The sequence below is a fragment of the Drosophila nasuta genome, chromosome 3 (genome assembly GCF_023558535.2).
Source record: "Drosophila nasuta strain 15112-1781.00 chromosome 3, ASM2355853v1, whole genome shotgun sequence".
Lineage (NCBI taxonomy): Eukaryota > Metazoa > Arthropoda > Insecta > Diptera > Drosophilidae > Drosophila > Drosophila nasuta.
The window spans coordinates 46,003,362-46,025,026 of record NC_083457.1 but is presented as its reverse complement, the minus strand read 5'-3'; the positions used below and the strand labels follow the sequence as shown (position 1 = coordinate 46,025,026).

The window sequence follows — 21,665 nt, the reverse complement described above, 5'->3', positions numbered from 1 at the left end:
CTTTATACCTGTTACATACGTTTCCTGCCGGCACAAAGTTATAATACCCTTCTACCCTATGGGTAGCGGGTATAAAAAAATCACACACAGTGATACTGTTCACTTCGGCAAATGCCATGTAAACATTTACATATGTACATATGTGTTTGTGTTACCTTCGCTTGTGAAATTCTTGCTACGTCGCTGTGCAATACCGCCGAGAGCTCATATACTTTGATTTAATTAGAGAAGATATAATAAATTACTTTAACTTTAAAATCCATTGAAAATAATTAAAATTTGTAAGCTGAAACAACAAACAACTTAATATCTATTGCCGTCACATGTTCACTACCCTCTGAAATACACTTTATTGAGTATTTATTAAATCAATACATTACTGTTAAAGCCGATAATATTTAATATCTATTACACAGGAAAGAGTAAGAAACAAATGATAATTCAACGCTATGGATTCATCTATTCCTACAAGCACAAGCCTGAATCTACACCAACTACTAGGCATTGTACATCAACTACCCACCTGACAATCTTGACAGATTTATAAGTAGAGTAGAACAGCTACTATTGTTAGCCGGATCAGTGGACAAAGCAACATGCGGACAGTACTTACTTGGAACTATCCGTGATAAAATGAAAGGCAGAGCAGACGAAACACTGAGTGTCTGCGATGTACTCCTCAGTTGGGATGACATCAAATCAAATCAAATCAAATCTCAATCTCTAGCAAAAAAAACAGAAGAAATGCTTGTAATCTTCCGGACGGACTCAGTATGGGAAGATTATATTTCACAGCCACGAGAATAAGAAGTGAATTGATGTCACTGGCCAGAGAAGCAGACCCTAGTGGACACTCCCTGGCTTCCAAACGTGACCAATATGACAGATTCTGCCTAAATACATTCCTAGTTGAATGAATGACCACTTAGGTCAGCCATTAGAAACCGAAGGCCAGAGACGATCAAGAAAGCGTACGAGTACGAGCTTGAACTAAACTTTTCTAGAAGTCTGAGTAAACATCCTGGAAACCCTAACACCGACAAACTAATACATTAAGAACACACTTTATATCACAACACAAAAATTGTAAAATTCAAAATATCAGTTACCAGTCCAGTGGCCGAGGGAGTCTCATTTGCGAGAAAATTCTGGAATATGTTAGAAATACTCACAAATAAAACGACTGTTCTGTGTGGAGACTAAATATTTTATATATTACACATTACATATTTTTTATAGTATATATCTGTCTGTCAAATATTTCTGACAATTGTGTTTAGTTTTTTTGCTGCTCTGATAAAAGTTTTGTTACATCGAACATCACTAATTGAAGCGGCTGCTTCGGGTCATTATGAAATTGTCATAGTGATGCTCAGGAAAATGGGGAAACGGCGCTCATGGTTGTCAGCGCGGGCGGTTATCTTGATGTGGTGAATGCACTGCTAGGCCATGGCGCCAACATTAGTGAGTACAATGTGATTGGACATACACCGCTGATGAAGGCCGCATGTCCCGGCCATGTGGAAGTAGCCAAGGTTAGCATCGAGTCATAGGCAGTAAATTGACCATTGAAAAGTGATTAGAATCCGAGATTTGATTGCAACTGTCCTTTAATCTAATCAGCAGATTAGACTAATGTTTAATGTCTCTCTCACAGGTACTTCTCGAGCGTGGAGCCGAAATCAACAACCGTTCCAATGAGCACAACGAGAGTGCATTGTCAGTGGCTAGCTATAAGGGTCATATTGATATGGTGCGTTTCCTCCTGCAAGCCGGCGCCGATCACTTGAACTTCGCTCTTTCAGCGGCTTCAACAGGTGGCCAAGTGGAAGTAGTAGTAATGTTCAATTAACAATAGTGACGTTGAGGTTACCACTTTGCTCATCCAGGCCGGCGGCAACATTAATGGGGCCATTACAAATGGCAACACGTATCTCATGATGGCAGCTGGCAAGGGGGACCGTTGCGGCTGGTGTGCTCCTCTTATATGGCGCTAATCTGGAGCACAAGACGGAGGACAACCGTACGCCACTTATGGAGGCTAGTCGTGCCGGCCACTTGACGACCGTGAACTTACTCATCGAGAAGGGCGCACGCAAGTAGACGACCAGCTCCTTGGTAAAATTGGCCTCGCTTGCTGTCCATTTTTGTTCCTCACTCGCACTAGAGACTTTTGTAATAAATATATTTATAATAATATATTAAAATAATATAATTCCCGAATATGTTAGAAATACTCACAAATAAAACGACTGTACTGTTTGGAGAACAGAATAAGACTGACTATTTCGTCAGTGACAATTTATTACAAAAGGCATGTACGTGTGTGTATGTATCAGTGTATGTCAGAATCTATGTATGAGTGTATTATCGTCAGAGTTGCATAGAGTAGGCTTGGAGTTTCCGGCTCTGCATTATTCCATGTGTCCGGAGAGAGGTGAGATTGGAGAGAGCGTAGTTTGAGAGTGCGCAAGCAGCTCTACTGATATTTATCTCACCGACACACATATAGCGAAAGCGAAGTGTATAAAAGACAACAACAAAGCTATTGCGCGTCAACTTCAGCAAGCAGTGCTAGGAGAGAGTAGTGTTAAGAGTGGGAGACAGAATGCACTCTAGCGTTGTGCTTGCAAGCAAAGCAGTGCTCTCATAATTATGTGTATAGTTAGAGTGCGAGTGAGAGAGATAGAGCGATCGCAGCCAACTTTTGTTGCTCCTGTAAAATTAGCAAACGTAGCATTTATATTTAGTATTTAGTATTAGTTAAGCTTAATTTCACATAAAAACAAATCAAACTGTCATTGTGCTCATGTGTTTTTGTGATTTTCCATTCATCTCTTTAAATATGCAAATAAGTATAGCGCGTGTTTAAATTTAAAGCTATTTATAAACTATTCAATTTCCACACAAATGCTTGACATGCCAAAAATGACAACTTTGGAGGGAATTGCGATAAAACAATCATAAAATCAATTTGGCATGATTCGTTTTTCGTCAGATTTCAGCTATAAAATAATAATTCATAATTCCGATATCAGATTTTATTGCAAGTGAATAAGGCTTAGAGAGTATTCAGATTGCACAGAAGAAAAAAAACACACAGAAATAGGAAATAGTTTAATTTTTATTTGATATTTTTGGCATGTGTGTAGAGAGCATTTTCAATAAATATAATTGAATTCAATTGCCAAATGTTATTGCTGTTCATGTTGCAGTTTTTTGTGTGAGTGTTTGTGTGTGAAAATCACAGCACAAAACTCTAGAAAGCAAAAAACTAATAACAAAAAGATAACAATAAATATTTATTAAGCTCTCGCTCGCTCTCTCTCTCTCACTCACTCGCTCGCTTGTATAAACATATTCAAAAATCCATTAGCATCAAATGCCGATGTCGACAACAGTTTACACAATACATTTGCGAGTTTAGTTTTCCGCGGAAAATCCCACGACGCGTCGGCCACAAAAGAGAGCAAAAATAAACAGTTGCAAAATTGAAGCCTGCGGTTACTTTACGTTTGGGTTAGAAAGAATATCAACCAAATACACAAAAAAAAAAATAAATTGCGATGGTAGAAACATAAATCTTGTTGGCATCGAAAATTGAAAATTGCCAGCCAATAGAGTGAAGGCAGCGAAAAGAGTAGAATTCGAAATTGGGGCCTGATAAATAACGAATTGCAATCATAAATCTGGCGCCGAGAAGTATGCAAAGCGTTTTAATTTCAATGCAATTAAAACGCAAAGGCCACAGACTCGCACAAGTGGCAAGGCTGACTGCATGAGAGTGGCAAAAGGGGGTAGTGAGGTGATGGAGGAAGTGGAAGTGGTCGAGTGGTATGCGGCGGCATTTAATCAAACGCAGCTGGAGCAAGGCGCAGGCCAGAAGTGGACGACATCCAGAGCACAAATTGCGCTCGTTTCGAAATGAAATTACGAGCACAGCGACGAACAAGGCTTGCCACATGCCACACAGGCCACCTTGCCGCCACTGCTGTTGCAATTGCTGTTGCTGTTGCTGTGTGGCAGTTGCATGGGCTTGACCCAATCCTCGCACTAATGACATTTGAATGACGCCGCTGCCACTGCTGCAACATGGATTGAGCTGCCACCAGCTGCCCATGGCTGCTGCTGCTGTTGCTGCTGCTGTGTAGGCCAGTCGACTAGTCGGTCAATCTGTAAAAGTTGGCTAATGACTGCAGCAACTCAGCGGCTCAAAAGCAAAGCAAAAGCTGTCGTCGTCGTCGTTGAAGCTGCCACTGAGATAACAATTGGCTTGTCTCAGTTCTCGCGAAGCGAATTTCGGCCAACTTTTTATACCCGATACCCATTGGGGCTGTAAATTGGGTGTTATAAGTTTGTGCCAACAGGAAATGTAAAAGGCAGAACGAGGAGGCAAAGTATATGTATATTATTAATCTGATCAGATGAAAATCTTAGAAGACATTTAAGAAATCATTTGGTATTTGTAAATATACTCTTAAAAATTGTTTTCGATTGTACTCTATGACATATTTTTAATGTAATAGTATAATATATACCAAATACAGCATTCGGTATATATCGCAGCTTTGATTGCTGACGATTGTCGTCTTCGATATATCAATTCGGTATGTTTCAACTCTATAGTATATTTTGAATGTAATGGTATATCGATATACCAAATACAGCATTCGGTATATAACGCAGTTTGAATTGCTGGCTATTGTAATCTTCCGTATATTTTGATTGCAACAGTCGTCCTCGGTATATTTTTTGGCATATTAATTTGGTATATTTAAATGATAATGCTAGACTTGTTTGTTTTTGTTGACTCTATAGTATATTTTGAATGTAATAGTATATCGATATACCAAATACAGCATTCAGTATATATCGCTGTTTTAATTGCTGACGATTTTACTCTATGGTATATTTTGATTGTAATAGTATCGTTTTCGGTATATTTCTTGCTATAGTAATTTGGTATGCTTACATGATAATATTAGACTTGTTTGTTTTTGCTGACTCTATAGTAGTATAGTATATAGTAGTATATCGATATACCAAATACAGCATTCGGTATGTGTTTCAATCTTAATTGCTATTGATTGTACTCTATGGAATATTTTGAATCTAATAGTATATCCATACGCCACCTTCGGTATTTCGGTACATTATTTTAGTATATTTAAATGATAATACGACACTGATTTGCTTTTATTAAGAACTTGTAGCTGGTATCTCACAGTCAAGCACAATCGACTGTAGCTGTCTTATTTTTTGGTTACGTTTTAGCCGTGTTACACACAGACAACGAGTAGTTGATAGCGTTGGCGTTGCCTAAAGTGGAAGTATAAATATATATATACAGTATAATGTTTGTATTGCTTTGCTTGGATCTATGCCAAGAGGCAGGCGTCGGTCGCAACGAGGTCTTTTGCCACCTCTTGTTGTCAGGTGTAAAATGCAAAGTAATGGCTTTGAATATGCCTCAGCTAAGAGGCTTGCTAAGCACGTCTCCATCGATGGTGTTATCGTTCTCTCAAGTAGACGAAAAGCGTCTGCCACACACAAACACACATACACACAAGTTGCCATGAAGTTTGGCCACCCATCGACGGCCAAAAAGAGCAACAGTGCTTCGGCTTGACTCATTCGCTGTCTAATGCCAACATTTCTCAACCAGAGCGAGCAGCTTGCGGAGCCCAGGCTGTTTGGCTTTTGTCCCGGCACTCAAGTGAAAAGTGAAAAGCTTTTGTCAGCGCATGGAAATTTGACGGAAATTGTTTGGTCTGATGGATGCAGCTGCTCCTGTTGTTGCTGCTGCTGGTTGTTGATGCTACTGTTGCTGTGGCTGCTGCAAAGAGGAGGCGGCCTAACTGTCATACCTGGCTGCCTAATGGGCTCGGGCCTCGAGCTTGGGCAGCGTCTGGGCCATCAGCAGACTGTGCGCTAAGTAAGCAGACACTTTTTGGGGCACGACGTCGTTGCACTCTCGTCGCCGTTTGTTGCCAACTTGCCAACTTTTCAGCTAACACAGTGAAATGGCAATTCCAATAGAATTAAAGCCACAATTTGTTGCCAGTCGCGCCAGTCTAAAGATGCCGCCAAGCGGAATAAATGCAAATCGCATTAAAATAAATTTTGTCTCCCTCTCCTCTCTCTTGTGTCTCTTCCATCTCTCTATTATCCTTGCTGCAGCATAATGTCCTTAAAATAGCTGCGTTGCGACTGGAACAACAAACTTTGGCGACAGGTAGCACACAGATAATTCCATCCATGGAGTTCCGGCTCTGTCGCTGTCTCGCTTGTTGCAAGCTACGTGAGGCACGGTAGATTTAATGCGGCAGCGCCGACGGCACGCGCTTGTGTCCCGCCACAATTACTGCGCTAGAAAACACAATCAAAATCAAGTTGAACGTTGAACTTTTTAATGCATAATTTATGGCCAACAAAGCGAGAGGAGAGAGGAGAGAAAGAAGGAGACTAAAGAGGTGAGAGTGGCGCACTTTTTCTCTTTCTCTCTGTGTCTCGATGTCTCAGTTTCAGCTTCAGCTTCAGTCGCTGTCTCAGTCCCAGTCTCAGACATATCAGTTATAACGAGGGACAGCTGTGGAATGGTTCGCTGTCATATCATAAATATTTATGAAAGCTGCCAAAAAAAGCTCATTGCATAAAGGGAAGGGAAGCGAAAAGAGAGAGAGAGAGAGAGAGAGAGAGAGAGGCAGCGACAGAACTGAGCACGTGCGCCGTGTGGCATGCCACGATTTATATGCCGCCATTCGAGCCAATATATATTTGCTTTCATCAAAAACTCATCTTAAATGCCAACACATGCGGCACATAAATATTGCCTCCGGCTGCGAACTCACAACTCCTCTCTCTTTCTATCACTCGTATTGTCTCCCTTGCTCTCATGCATATGCAAACATATTCAATTGCTGCGTTCCTTAAGCTGCAACAAGCTGTGGTAAGCCGCAAAATGAACCACTTCCAAAACAGTTAAACCAAAAAACCATAAAATCATAATCAAATGTGGCACATATTGTAAAAGAGAATTCAAGATTGAAATTCTCTTTAAGCATCCTCGCTCCTTCCTCAATAAAAATGTCGGTAAAACTTTCTGCCAACAGGTTGCAAGCGAGTGCTTCGACCAGCAGCAATTGAAAGTTGAAGCTGAAGTTGAGCATATGCATTTCTTGAGATGACAGCCAAAGATAAACTCTTTTTGCCACACACAGACAATTCTCTGTGCGTTGCACACTGTCTTCGATGCTTTAACATATCAACTTTTGTTAATATATTTTCAAAAAAAATAAAACAATATTTACTTACAAACTCTGTTGTCATTGATGTCGCTATAAAAACATATTGTCTACTTTAAACCAAAAGTCAAATTCAGATTCCATAAGATAAAAATATACATAAATTTCGTTATGTCAACATTTATTAAAATGGCTTTAAGATTGGTAGAAAAATTTGATGAAGACGAAGAAGATTGATAGACGCTTCAAATTCCTTAGCCACATTCTCTTAGCTGTTCATCTTGACAAACATCTGAATAGCAAAATTTTTAGGAAACATTCAATGCCTTTCATATGTTTTTGGGAATATATTGGCATTTTCAAATTATAAAATTCTACAAAATTTCATTAAAAGTAGATTTCAATAAAATATCTGCAAAAAATGACAGAATATTCAGATGGCTTTTCATCTGATAAAAATACAAAAATATTATACGTAGGAATATACATTATAATCTTAAACTTCTTGATTAAAATAATACAATAACAGGTGAGAAAGCTATTGTCCAGTGTGCTCGACAGAGAGATACTCACTACACACTTTCTAATATTTCATTGAAAATCTTATGAAGGAAATTGCATAATTATTTAAGTAAAAACTGTAAATATTCAATTCTTCTATATTACTCTAAAATCTTATTGAATTTAATTCCGTACTCTTAATTTTTTATTATTATTTTTTTAAATTGAGATACTTTTATTTACTTAATGAAGATCTGATCCTCTGATGAATCTAATATCTCTTAAAATTTATTTCATATATTTTAATGTGTGGTAGCTTTCTCTCAAGTAAAGTTCTATTTGAAAAGTTTTCTTTTCCTAAATGTCATCTGCAATGCAACATTGCATTCCCAAAGCTGTCTTTAAACTGCAATTGAACAAACATGCGTCTTAAGCGCTTAATTTAAATGGCAACTCTAATGATGTAATCTAAAAACTCAATTCCATCCGCATAATTATCTTTTTAACCCAAGACAGCTGGTCAATCTGACAGCAGTTTTCCCAACTGGCCTTAACCCAGATCCAACTAAAGACACACACACACAAGCAACCACACTTAAGTACTAACACATACATATATACGTATGTGTGTGTGTTGGTTGCTTCACACATCCTGACGCGAAAAGTTTCTCGTTTGATTGGTGTGTCTGGGCGAGCGCAAAAAAGGTTGTAAGCCTGGCCAAAAACTACTACGTATCAATTAAACTAATTAGCTTGATTTCCCCTCTCGGGGGGGGAGGGAGTGAGAAATGAACACGAAACTCTTGTGGCGCAGCGAATTCAATCAGCGCAGAGCGCAATGCAGAAAAACGCAATCAAATGATTAAGTCAACAAATGAAGGCAAATTGTTGGGGCTGGCTGCTGCCACAAGTTGCATAGAGATTGGCAAATTGCGCAGAAATTGCAAAAAATAATCATTGAAGCGAATGAAGAAAAACCATCTGCCGCCGCCGTCGGTCTTTTCCCTTAAAGTTTGACCAACTTTTTGTGCTCACTAAAGAGGGGGGTGGGCGGACAGGTGGGAGGGAGGCAGCAACCACTGCGGTATTCATTTGGGTCGATTGGGACCAGGTAACTAACTGCACATCAGTTGCAAGTGAAAGAAAAGAGAGTGAGCCAACTTTTTTGGCTGCTCTAATGAGCGGTTGCGTTTTAGTCGCTAAATTTCACAGAGATGTCTTTTTATACCCGGTACTCATGGGATAGAAGGGTATTATAAGTTTGTGCCTGCTTGAAATGTATGTGAAAGGTAAAAGGAGTCATCTCCATAAAGTATATATATTCTTGATCATGGCTAATAGCCGAGTCCGTCCGTCTGTCTGTCCGTCCGTCTGTATGAACACCTAGATCTCAGAGACTATTAGACATAGAGGTATAATTTCTTTCCGACAGTATTTATTATGTTTGTACGCAGATCAAGTTTGTTTCAAATTTGTTGCCACGCCCATGTCCGCCCTCGCAAATCGACTAAAATCGAATAACAAGCCTTATTTTAAAGCTAGAGCGGCGTTTTTTTATACATTCAATAAAAATTTTAGTATTTAAGAGTCCTGAACATTTGGAATTACTGTTGTATGGGGAAAAACACTTACTACGAATGTTAGTTGCTTTGGCTGATAATCTGATATAATTAAGTATTCTATTGTATATTTCAAATGTACTTCTATATCGATATACCAAATATAGCCTTCAGTATATTTCAGTATTTTTGTGGTATCTGGCTTTATTGAAAAAGGATAGCGAGTATTCCACAGTTGACTGTAACTTTCTTACTTATTCTGAGTTTCGTTTAAATTCATATTGAATTTATTTGAAGATATGCAGAGCGCACACACATGTCTTTTGAATACTCCATTTTTGGCTGCAGGAAATTTATTTATATTCAATTTGTGAATTTTTATGCCAGACGGGAAATTCAGTTTTGCGTCAAGGACTCTCGCAAGCGTGTCGCTGCCTGAGTGCGTATGGAAATGTGAGTGTATTTGCTTTTGTGTTTCGTTGGAAAATGTTCGTAGCTGCTGGCAGGTCGATAAAGTAATTTCGAGTTAATATTTTCCACAAACTCATAAACACATTTGGCCCAACAACAGCAGTCGCCGCACTCGATGGCTCGATGGCTGCTGATTACCTAATCTGAAGGACTTACCACTTACCTGCAAGTACAGTCATGTTGTGTTGTGTCCTGTTGACCTGCAGCTACCTAACGGAGGGAAATGTAACATGGCTGCCAGACAGGCAGGCAGACACAGTCGAGTGCTACATTTATGGCTTAGTATAAATACGCGACTGATGGCTGCATCCTTCACTCAGTTATCGTTTGGTCGTCGTCTCGTCAACAACACATCAACTACAACAATACTTAATAGCTGTGATAGCAAGTGTCCCAGTGTTAGCTAGCGAGAGGATGTTGTTTCTGGCGCCGCGCAAGCATCTGCTTGCCAGCAACCTGATCATCCTGCTGTTGATCTATGTGATGCGCAAGTGCCTGCAACTATTCTGCATCATTGAGAACAAGGCTTGCGGTAAGGAGAATTGCAAGTGCGAGGAGCCGGAGAATTGCATGGACTCGCCGCCGCCGGAACGCCGTGGATTCAAGTTGATTCCGGATGCTATGCGGAAAACTATGCATGGCTTTGGCTATGGCGAGGGTCACTATCAGATCTTTGTGGAGAAAAAGGAGCGTAATTTTCCCACCAAATCCCGTCTGAATGCGGCCAGCGCTGAACTCAAGCTGAATCCCAATTAGGTGGGCAGCTAAGAGTTGCAGTTGCAATGCCAATGCGAGTGTTTGCAACGCAAAACCACATGTGCCAACAAAACAATTATCCAATGTCTTCTTGCGAAATGTCTTCATTCATTAATTACGAAAAAACACACAGCCGAAAGCATTGAGCAGCATATTTTATTACAATACTTTTGAAGCGCATTCTCTGTTTTGGCCATTAATAAAAATTATAAAAGCTAAATCTCAGCGACAGAGCTGTTCAAGCATTTTTTGATTGATGTCCTTTTCTCTCTCTCCGGGGTGCTGGGAAAACACTTTTCTATTTGCCACACATACGAAATGATCTGCAACATTTGCAGCCTCCCAACGCAAAGGCGATGATGATGATGATAATGATGTCGACTTCAACTCGAACTCCAGCTGCTTGAGACTGCATGAAAAATTATCATCGCTTGCGTTGACTGTCGGCTGATCGCGTGGGTGTGTTGTTGCACCATTAAATGCCGCCAAATTTATCACAAAGTAGCTAAAGACATAGCCACACACACACACACATACACGCAGACAGATACTCAGATAACGAGAGACAACGAGAAAAAGTCTGTGCGCAAAAATGGCAGACAATGTGAGAAAAGTAACTCATGAATGCCCTAGGCACCAGCCTCATTGAAAGCATATTGATTTATTTATGCAGTTTGGAGAAAGCGAACAAAAAGTGACAAATGAACACAACGCCAGAAATAAATAATAATTCAGAGTTATTTATGCAGCGTGAGAAATATAAATGAAATCAAGATGAATGCGCACAAGAAGCATTTTTAAATGAAAGTAATGATTTATTTATTTGTCAATTGCATTGATAAAAAAATTAAAGTTTAAAATTAAATGTAAACTTACGATGAAATACTATGTGATAATTAAAAGAATATAAATTCATATTTATTTACGAGGAAAATTACTATAATAGAACGATAATAATAGTGAAGAAATTTACAATACAAATTCTTGAAATATATATTCACATTTATTTACAAGAAAACTTAAAATTGTGATTTATAGCAGAATATAAAAGGAATATAATAATATTGATGGAATTCAAAATACAATTATTTTAGTATAAATGCAAATTTATTGCACAAGCATAATTTTGAATGAAAGTAATTATTTATTTATTTGTCAGTTGAATTGATACGAAAACTAAAGTTTAAAATTAAATGGAAACTTACTATGAAATACTATGTGATAATTAAAAGAATATAAATTCATATTTATTTACGAGGAAAATTACTATAATAGAACGATAATAATAGTGAAGAAATTTACAATACAAATTCTTGAAATATATATTCACATTTATTTACAAGAAAACTTAAAATTGTGATTTATAGCAGAATATAAAAGGAATATAATAATATTGATGGAATTCAAAATACAATTATTTTAGTATAAATGCAAATTTATTGCACAAACATAATTTTGAATGAAAGTAATGATATATTTATTTGTCAGTTGAATTGATACGAAACTTAAGCTTTAAAATGAAATGCAAATTCAAGATGAAAAGAAAATTACTATATATAATAATTGTGATGAAATTCGCAATACAAATACTTGAAATATAAACTCGGAATTATTTGCAAGGAAAATTCAAATCGTAATACAAATAACTTTTGCACACTTAAAAAAAGTTCTAAAATCAAAATTTTGGTCTAGCTAAGAATTTTTGTCTAACAAGTTCGTCAAGAATATGAAAATCTTAATGTTAGAAAACACATCTTCATTGAACATTTGACCTAAGAACATTATAATTTATTGTTTATTTGTATACTATTTATTTGTTATTTTACTATTTTATGATTTAATTATCGCATCCAGTTATTCCGTAGTATATGTTAATCATTTTCTAATGAAATACTTATTATCGATTCGACTAACTGAGTCATGAACAAAAGCACTCAAGGCTGGATAAAATCTTTATAAGAATTTAGTTGGATTACAAAATTTTTAATTTTTTAAGACTAATGTTCTAAGCTTTAAGACTTTGTCCTTAAAGTGATCTTATTTTAAGAGCGCTATTTTTCAAACGAATGTTCTTGGGTTTTAAGAATAGTATTTTTTCAGTGTAGTTAATAAATCTGCATTAATTTACAAGCCAAATTTATTTACAAATATGAAAATGCAACGCCTTAAGTTTAAATCTCAATTATATTGAATTAATAGTCCATTCATATTGATGACTTAATACCATATTTCATTAAGCTCATATTATTTTTATTTGCACTGAATATGTTTTCAATTATAGATTCGCTCTTGGAAAGTGCTGATTGATTTGAAGGCAGCCTTTGCACTTGAGAGCTATGCATTTAGCTGGTATTAATATTAAACTCGTTATGCCATGGGTTATTAATTAAACTAATTGTAATCATAATTGCAGCAGCTTCAGCCTGACGCATGAATTATTAATATATTGTATGGCAAGAGCACATTGTATGCATTCAATGGCATTTCATAGTTATGCTGCTCGACGAGAGCTGAAGAGCATCTTCTTGTCATTCTGAGTGCACTGCTATTTTGCCAGTTTCAATCCATTCCATGTCATTCCATTGTTCACAGAGATAGGCAGAGATGAAGGAAGGGAAGGGAAGGGATGTAGAAATAATGTGAGAGAAGAAGAACAAGTGAGCCAAGTGAGCTCAGCTTGAGCGTGGCAATTGTTAGCAAATCTATCATCATCATCTTCTTAAGCACGTGTGGCATCAAGGCTCTGCCTGTGAGTGTGTGTGTGTGTATGTGTATATATATACTTACATGCTGGTGTGCGTGGAAACACTTGAAGATATTGCTGCTGCAAAAATGTTTTGCAGCATTTGTTGCGCGCTGCTTTCATTATAAATGAACAGAAATTTTTAGTTGTAAGCTGCGTTCTTGCTTGAGTTGCATATAAATTATGCACCCAACTCTTACACACACACCCTTCCCCCACACTTCCCCTCGCTCTGGTTGCTGCTTGTTTGCGTTGCAAGCTGTCATTATAATCATGATTATTATTGTTGTAATTCTAATTATGCTGCTGCGAGGAGCATATTACACATACGCCACGTCTGACGAACTTTGAAGGCCTTCCTCTTCTCACTTTCGCTCCGGGAGTGTACGCGTGTGTCTTTACATGTGTGTGAGCCAGTGTATGTGTGTGTGTGTGTGCAAACGTGCGCGTGCTTCATTTTTATCAATGACAGTTTTTCGTCCTGTGTGTTTGCGTGTGTCGCTGCTCATGTGTAAAATGAAAATGTCAGTCGGATTAGCGACAGCGATAAAACTGTGGCAGCTCCACCTTTGCACCTCTTTTTCAGCATTCCATTCGCTGACAAACTGATCGCCAGTCGAGTGTAGAGTATCTGTCTGCCTTATATATATATTATATATATATTGTTAAATATATAACCCCTGCCCTGACGCTATAGATGGACTCTGGCCAAGGGTTTTTTATACCCGCCATAGAATAGAAGGGTAGTATAACTTTGTGACGGACGAAATCAAAATCTCATATACTATAAATCACATAGCTTTAATTTTTGAGTGCACTTGTTAAATCAATATACCAAATATGAATTCTGGTATATTTCTGTATGTTTTCGGAGTAGAAACTTGATATATTTAAATGATAATACAGCATTTGTTATTGCTGCTCGCAACTCATGTTACTCAATGGTATATTTTGAATGTGATAGTACATCTATATACTAAATACACATACTCATCGGAATATTGTAGTGTTTTTAATATATTTGAATAATAATACCACACTGTTTTGCTATTACTTAAAGTGTGAACAGGGTTTCTCACGGTCGAGTGTACTCGACTGTTATATAAATACATTTCAATATATTACAGATGTTTTTGGTATATTTTAAGAATAAAGTTGTAACGGGTATCTCACAGTCAGGCACTCTTGACTATAGCTCTCTTATTTGTTGTAGTTGTCGTTGCTGCTGCTGCTCCTCGTCATCGTTTGCAAAGCTACGTCATCAGCATCAGCATCAGCATAAAAAAAGCTAAGCTCTCATGTAAATCATGTCGACGTTGTTGGTTGGACTTAAGCAGCAACGCCCAGCGTCATGTTTGTTGGACAGATACAGTGCAGTCAGTGTGTGTGTGTATGTGTTTGTGTATTAACGCTTTATAAATTGTTAATTATAATGAGAGTCCAACACATACACACTCACACATTCGCATAATACTTATACATAGGTTAGGTAGGACCGGCTGCCCCAGTACGGGGCAAAGCATAGACCAGTGGAGGTCCGTAGCTGAACCGGTAGCTTATCTACGTCTCAGAAATCGCGCAGTATGGATGCATTTTTTGGTAAAAGCCAGCAGCATCCTAGGAGATAGCCGTGAGACGTCCCGAAGATCGTTGTGGCACGGCGAATTAAGGTATTTCAACCGGAGTCGGGATAACGCTGGGCATCTACAGAGAAGATGCTCAAGTGTTTCCTTAACCCCGGGTTCGTTGCATTTCCTGCACTGATCACTGTTCGTGATGCCCATCTTTACAGCATGGACAGCTGACATACAGTGGCCAGTTAAAATGCCTAGCATTAGCCTGCAGTCTTTCCTTGAAAGCTGCATGACGAATTTGGTTAAGTTTTTGTTAGTAGAGGCACACATCAGCCTTGCAGTTTTGCACGAGTTGGCATTACGCCAGCTCGCGTCCCACTGAAGTCTAGAGCGCACCTCAATTTCACTGCCTAGAGTTCGCAGGGATATCGGAACATTGCACATGTTGCCAACATCGAGCCCCACTCCCTCTTTGGCGAGAGTGTCTGCGATCTCGTTGCCATCGATGCCCTGGTGGCTTGGGATCCAATAGATTCGCACGACCGCAGATGCGTTCAGCGACTCTATTGCTCTTCTGCTGTCCAGGACAACTTTGGACTTGACCACATCAGAGTGCATTGATCTTATTGCAGCCTGGCTGTCAACAAAGATGTTAATAGAGGTGTGATCACGCTGTAAACCCCGAGCCAATTCGGCAGCCTTGCCAATGGCAAAAACTTCCGCCTGGAAGATGCTGCAATGGTCTGGGAGTTTATAGGATTGTTTGGAGACCGGGTCCGGGCAGTATACGGCCGCTCCGACACCATCATCCATCTTCGAACCGTCGGTGAAGAGGTTGAGGGCTTCGGGAATGCATAACCCTTCCCGCCAGCACTCCGGTTCCAAGAATATAGTGTTAATATGGTCAGTACTGGTAAGGGGATAGTATAGTCCAAGTCTCTACTAGTCTCCTACCAATGGCGCTGTGACCATAGCCTAGCAGACCCAAATTGCCAGTTGCGGCAATCCGTAGGGACGATTTTGCGGCTATGGATTGCGCGTATAGGTGTAATGGTTCCACACCAGCTATTACCTCGAGGGCTTTAGTTGGCGTCGACCTGAGAGCGCCTGTGATACACAGTAGCGCTTGACGCTGTGTCCTTTCCATGATGGATAGGTACGTCCTTTTTTCAGTGGCCTGCCACCACACTAGAACACCGTAGGTGAGGATAGGGCGAACAACTGAGATGTATATCCACCGCATTAGATTAGAGAGAGGCCCCAAGTGCAACTAAGCATCTTCTTCGCCATGTACAAGGCTCCGGTGGCCTTCTTCACCCTTTCTAACACATTGAGCTTCCATGTCAGTTTGCTGTCCAGGACCACACCTAGGTATTTTACTGCTAGGCTCGGCTTTAGCATAGTGCAGCCTATTTTTGGGGGACCACGCAGGTACCTTATACCTCTTCGTGAAGAGGATAAGGTCCGTTTTATCCGCGTTAATGCTGAGCCCGGCTGATTCGGCCCATGCTTTAACTTCCCGCAAAGTAAGTTCCATTACGGAACTAAGGGTGGTTGGGCATTTCCCAGTTATCAAAATGCTTATGTCGTCAGCATAGGCAATTAACTTGGGGCCCGTCTAGTAAATTTTAGAAGTAGGCTATTTACGACCAAATTCCAAAGGAGAGGCGAGAGAACCCCACCCTGGGGAGTGCCACCTCGCACTACCTTTGTAATGGCCGCATCGCCCCACGTAGCCACCACCCGCCTGTCACAAAGAAGGCGGTTGACCCATCTGTGGATCGCTGGTGCCGTGTTAATTGAGGTAAGGCCCTTCATAATAGCATCAGTGGTGACGTTATTGAAGGCGCCTGAAATGTCAAGAAATGCACCCAAGGCATATTCTTTATAGTGGTCCGCTTTTTCTATGGAGGCTACTAGAGCATGGAGAGCAGTCTCAATGGACTTGCCCTTTGTATACGCATGCTGATTTGGGGACAACAGATGCATTGAGTTGCTTCTGATGTGCAAATCAAGTAGCTTTTCCAATGTTTTTAGCAGGAAAGAGGTTAGGCTGATAGGCCGAAAGTCATTTGGGACCACATGACTGCATTTGCCCGCCTTGGGCAGGAAAATGACTTTCGAGGTCCTCCAAAGAGTGGGGATATGACCCCATGCGAGGCACGCCGAATAGATACCCGATAGCCACGGAACAATCGTGGGCTTGCTGGCTTGCAGCATTGCTGGCGAAAGTCCATCGAGACCGGGCGACCTGACCTTCGCAAAGGAGTTGATAGCCCAAATTATTTTGTTATCTGTAATTAGACTGGCAGGGAGTCTCATAACTGGGAGACTAGGAAAGAGCTGCCAGTCACTATTCTCTATTCAATACATCCCGGGAAATGAGTTGAGAGCAGTGCTTCAAGAGTTTCAGCACTGCTCTCCGTCCACGCTCCATCGCCCGACTTGAGCAGACTAGGACTGGAAGCCTGCTTGGACAGCAGCTTCCTCAGTCTGGAGGTGTCTTTGATGTTATCCAGGTCCGAGCAGAAGGTTCTCCATGAAGACCTTTTGGATGATCGGATCATCTTCTTGTACGACTTCAGGAGAGACCTATACTCGTCCCAGACATATTCGTTGTCCGCCTTCTTAGCAAGTTGAAACATGCTAGTAAGCTCTCCACGTAGCGATGAGAGATCTGGGTTCCACCAGGGTGGCTTCGATCTTCTCGTCGGTCTTGAGAGTCTACAAGATTGGCGAAACGCTGAAAGTAGTCCTGCAGAAAGGACATTGACATTAGTTTCTAGGTCCTGCACCGAGTTGATGTTACCCGGCGAACCAAGAGACTTGGAAACAAGGCTAGAGAATTTCGCCCAGTTCGTGTTACGGGGATTTCTGAACGGCTGAGCCGCAGGTACCCTGTTAAAAGGAATGGTAAATTGAATGTACTTATGGTCCGAGAAGGAGGGTCTGTCCAGGACCCTCCACTCTTCAACATTGGTACACTCAGTTGAAATCGTTAAGTCCAGCACATTACTGGAGGTGGGACCTACATAGGTAGATACCTCACCCTGTTGGCTAGTCTAAGCTTATGGTTAAGGATAAAATCAAGAACTGACTCACCCCTGTCGTTGATGTCGGGACTTCCCAGACGCTATGGTGGGCGTTGGCGTCCGTTCCGATAATAATATGCTTATTGGAGGAGCAGACCATGTCCACCAGCCTCCGCCGTCAGGTGGAGCCGGCTTGTCGTGGGCCATATAACAGGATGCCAGCAGCAAACATCCTTCACGGCTCTCCAGCACCACCACGGTTAGATCGTCGTTGCTGTAATTAGGTAGTAGATGAGCTTTTAGCCCCTTCTTTACAAGGATGGCAGTTCTCGATCTGCTTACCAATGTCGGGACGTATAAATCATAGTTGGGCGACTTCAGTCCAGCCACCGTGTTGCCCGACGCTATCCACGGTTCTTGGACCAAAGCCGCGTAGGCGGACACTTCCTCCAGGGCAAGGAGTAGCTCCGCCGAAGCCGTTTTGGATTTATGGAGGTTGAGTTGCAGCACACTCATTAGAGGTTAGCAAACTCGCGGGGGGGCCCGTCTCCATGGACAGTTCCTCCCCACCTCCTCCGTCTTGTCAGTCAGGCTGAGGTGCTGGGTGGCGTCGGTCACGCTCTCGAGACCGAGATCTGCCTCAACCTCCCCAGACCTCAGCGTGTGTGTGTCCTTGTCGTTCGGATGACGTTTCTTGAGGCGAAGGTACACGCTCCCTAAGCCCCACGCCATCTTCCCATTGCGTTTATATAGCAGATCCTCGGCCTCCTTGTTGATCTGAATGATCACGTGCTGCCCACCACTGGGTAAAGGTTCATCAACCTTCAGCACGGACCAATCACTCGTCGGTATGGCCGGGTTCTGCTTTTAAGCAGCTGAAGCGCCCGCTCTCCCTGGACAACTATTGGGAAAAGGACTTTCGCCTTCGGCATGGACGGAATATTATTCCTGTCCACCACGTCCAGCTTGGCCCCTCCCACAGCCCGTCCAGTTTGGGTACGGTCGCTTGCAGCCACTGCAATGTTGGGTCGTCCTTGCATGTCAGGATCTTGACACCATTCAGCCAGCCAGTGCCTTCGAATGTAGGCATTGGACTGTCTGGGACATTCTCCATCCTGACAAACAGTGCGTCGACCAGCTTACTATGGGTCAACCGCCACCGCTCTGCAGACATTTTCCCGTTAGGGTCCCTCTGTCTATGAGAGCAACGGCGAGATGCCGCCTGGCAGTTTCAGCAACCGTTGCTCTCTGTTTCGTCCTGTTCGAGTCCGTGTTGGTGGAGCCAGGTGCTCGCAGCTTCTTGCTCACTGGAGCCCTTGCTTGGGACTCTCAGCGGACCGTTGGCGCTTGCTTGCCATGGACTCCACCTTGTTGTTGGCAGGGCCGGTAGAACCGGTCTGCACTTTATTGTCTTTTGGAAGGGGGCTAAGTTGGTTTTCCCGCATCCACGTGTTGGCCCAGGCAAGCCTCTCCTGGTCCTTGACGGACAGGTTAGCTACGCCACTAAGCCTTGCGTGAATACGGGTCGCCGCCCTATTTTGGCCTTCTCCTTCAGCCCCCGTGCCCCGCTGCGCAACCTTGGAGGTGCTGGCGATAGGCAGGGGTGACTGAAGAGGAAGACGTTCCCCTCCACCGTAGAAGTTGGCGCAGCGCTCTTTTGGTCCGTGTCGGTTAAGACCACAGCACCCGCGCGCACCAACCTCGAATTTTTGGTGGCAGTGTTGTTACAACTGATACGGCCTGCTCCCGCCGCCTCAGAGGTGTGACCGCTGGCGACACGCAGAGAGGATCTCTCCCCCCCCCCGTGCCCGCCGGTGGTAGCAGTCACGCCTTCCACCGACGTTTGGGCTGACATCCCAGCCCGAGTTGAATAGTTTAAAGAGTCCATTCCGAGACCATAGTTGGCTAATTTTGTTCTTGGGAGCCCCCCCATAGCGTTTTCAGTCTGACCGCCAGACACCTCGTACCATGGATTCTGCTACTTATCTTCAGGCAGATGCCCGAAAGATAAGGAACAGAGTCCTCAGCTAGGATCTGCAGTTCCTGAAATATCGACGTATAGTAGAGATCTGCTACCCGTTGACACTGAGGTAATACAGATCCTACCCAGCCAGCACCCTCGGGGAGGGTTCAGCAGAGGATTTTTGCCAGCCATACTTATACATAGACTGAAGCTAGTCTAGCAACGGCAATTTGCCAAGGCAGCCAAAAGAGCGTGCTCAGCACAAGCAAACAAACAAACCAGCCAAACATACAGACAGATAGACCGACAGACCGAGGGAGGATAACCAAGCTAGTTACACAACAGAGAAGAGAGGAAGAGGGAGAGGGGAAAGCGGGTTCATAGCATTCATTTTGCTTGTAAGCTGCTTTCCCAGCTCATCCTAGGGATACCCATGTCCTGCTCCACTCGTTGCCGCTGCTGTTGCTGCTGTGCGGCACGTCGCGCGCATTAAGAAGATGAGCTGCATTTTTCATGCATGCGAAGTTGAGATTGCAGCTGCCTCACCCACAATAGTCCCCGCTCTCCTTTCCCTTTTCCCCTGCTCCACACACACACACACGATGCTGTTACCATTTCCTTTCAGCTTTCAGCTTGACTTTTTCCCGGGCGTTGGCTTTCAGCTTTCAACTCGCAACTCGCAACTGGCAACTTTCAGCTTCATCTTCTGCTGCGCGTGGAGCATTATCCTGCTCATCAGCGTCATTTGTATTAATTGCCGGGGCATTTTGTTGTGCAATGATACCGAAAATGAGCACGCTTCTTGTTTTCGCTCGTTATTGTTATTGTTATTGTTTGTCTTTTGCTTTTTTCGCCCCGTTCTCCCCTTCAAACTTTTCCCTAATTTTCATTTGTCTTTTCCGTGTAACCGCGAAAAATTGCGCTCATTATGCGGACTTGCTTTTCGTTTGCCCACTCAAAATGCATGGAAAAATAGTTTATTTTAATTGAAAATGGATTTGTGTGGCAATTAAATAAAACCATCAAGCTTAACTGTTGACTCGAATTTTGATTATTTAAGGGGTTCAGCACTAAATCGCAGCCATTAGCAAGTTGCTTTAATAGAGTTGGAGTTTATGCTGCATAAACTATGCAAATAGTCAGTCATAATTTCGAGTTCTCTTCGCAATTTGCCGCTAAATAAGGTTAGTGAATGTCCGATATAGCATATTGAGATTGACAGCGCGCAAAACTTTTGACTGAAAACTGTCGTTGCAGTTGCGTTTTCCGCTACTCGCTCAATTAGTGAATAGCAGAAAGGGGGAGAAAGCGGAACAGGCGGGGTTCCAATTGAATTTTATTGAGTCTTTAATTGACGACATGCATGCGGCTTGTGGCAAGCAGAATACTGAATGTTCTGCTGCTGCTGCTGCTGCAGCACGGTAAATGGCGAATCGTAACAATTGCAGCGCAATTGCAACCAATTGCCATTTTGCCAGTCATTGGGCAAACTGCATAATTAGCGTTTGCCATTGCCATAAACAAAGCGGCTCACACACAAATGCAGGCGAATTGCTTTCTGTTTGAGCCAAATACTAAACGAACGAACTGCGTCAATGAGAAGGCGAATGCGAATACGTAAACGAATACGAATGGAAACAAGAAAAACGTCAGCAGAATGATATGCGAAATGACAGTCATTAGCCATCATTTCCCCCACTTTCCCCTCTTCCGTTCTTCCGGTTTCCTGTTTCCGACTTTCTCACAGCTCCTCAGAAATTGTGTGTGTGTGTTGACAACTCAATGAAGCAGCTAAGCATCTTTAATGATAATTAAACAAAAA

General features: G+C 41.8%; 1 protein-coding gene across 1 annotated transcript; it reads left to right on the top strand.

The window, feature by feature from the left end:
* The first annotated feature begins 10,189 nt into the window (after positions 1-10,189).
* Positions 10,190-10,531, top strand: LOC132788055 (uncharacterized). The gene has a single exon (XM_060795349.1). It carries the CDS (start codon positions 10,190-10,192, stop codon positions 10,529-10,531), a length of 342 nt encoding a protein of 113 aa, XP_060651332.1.
* The last annotated feature ends 11,134 nt before the right edge of the window (positions 10,532-21,665 follow it).

Coding starts and splice junctions, on each gene's coding strand:
- LOC132788055 (XM_060795349.1), top strand. CDS start 10,190: ATGTTGTTTCTGGCGCCGCGCAAGCATCTGCTTGCCAGCAACCTGATC.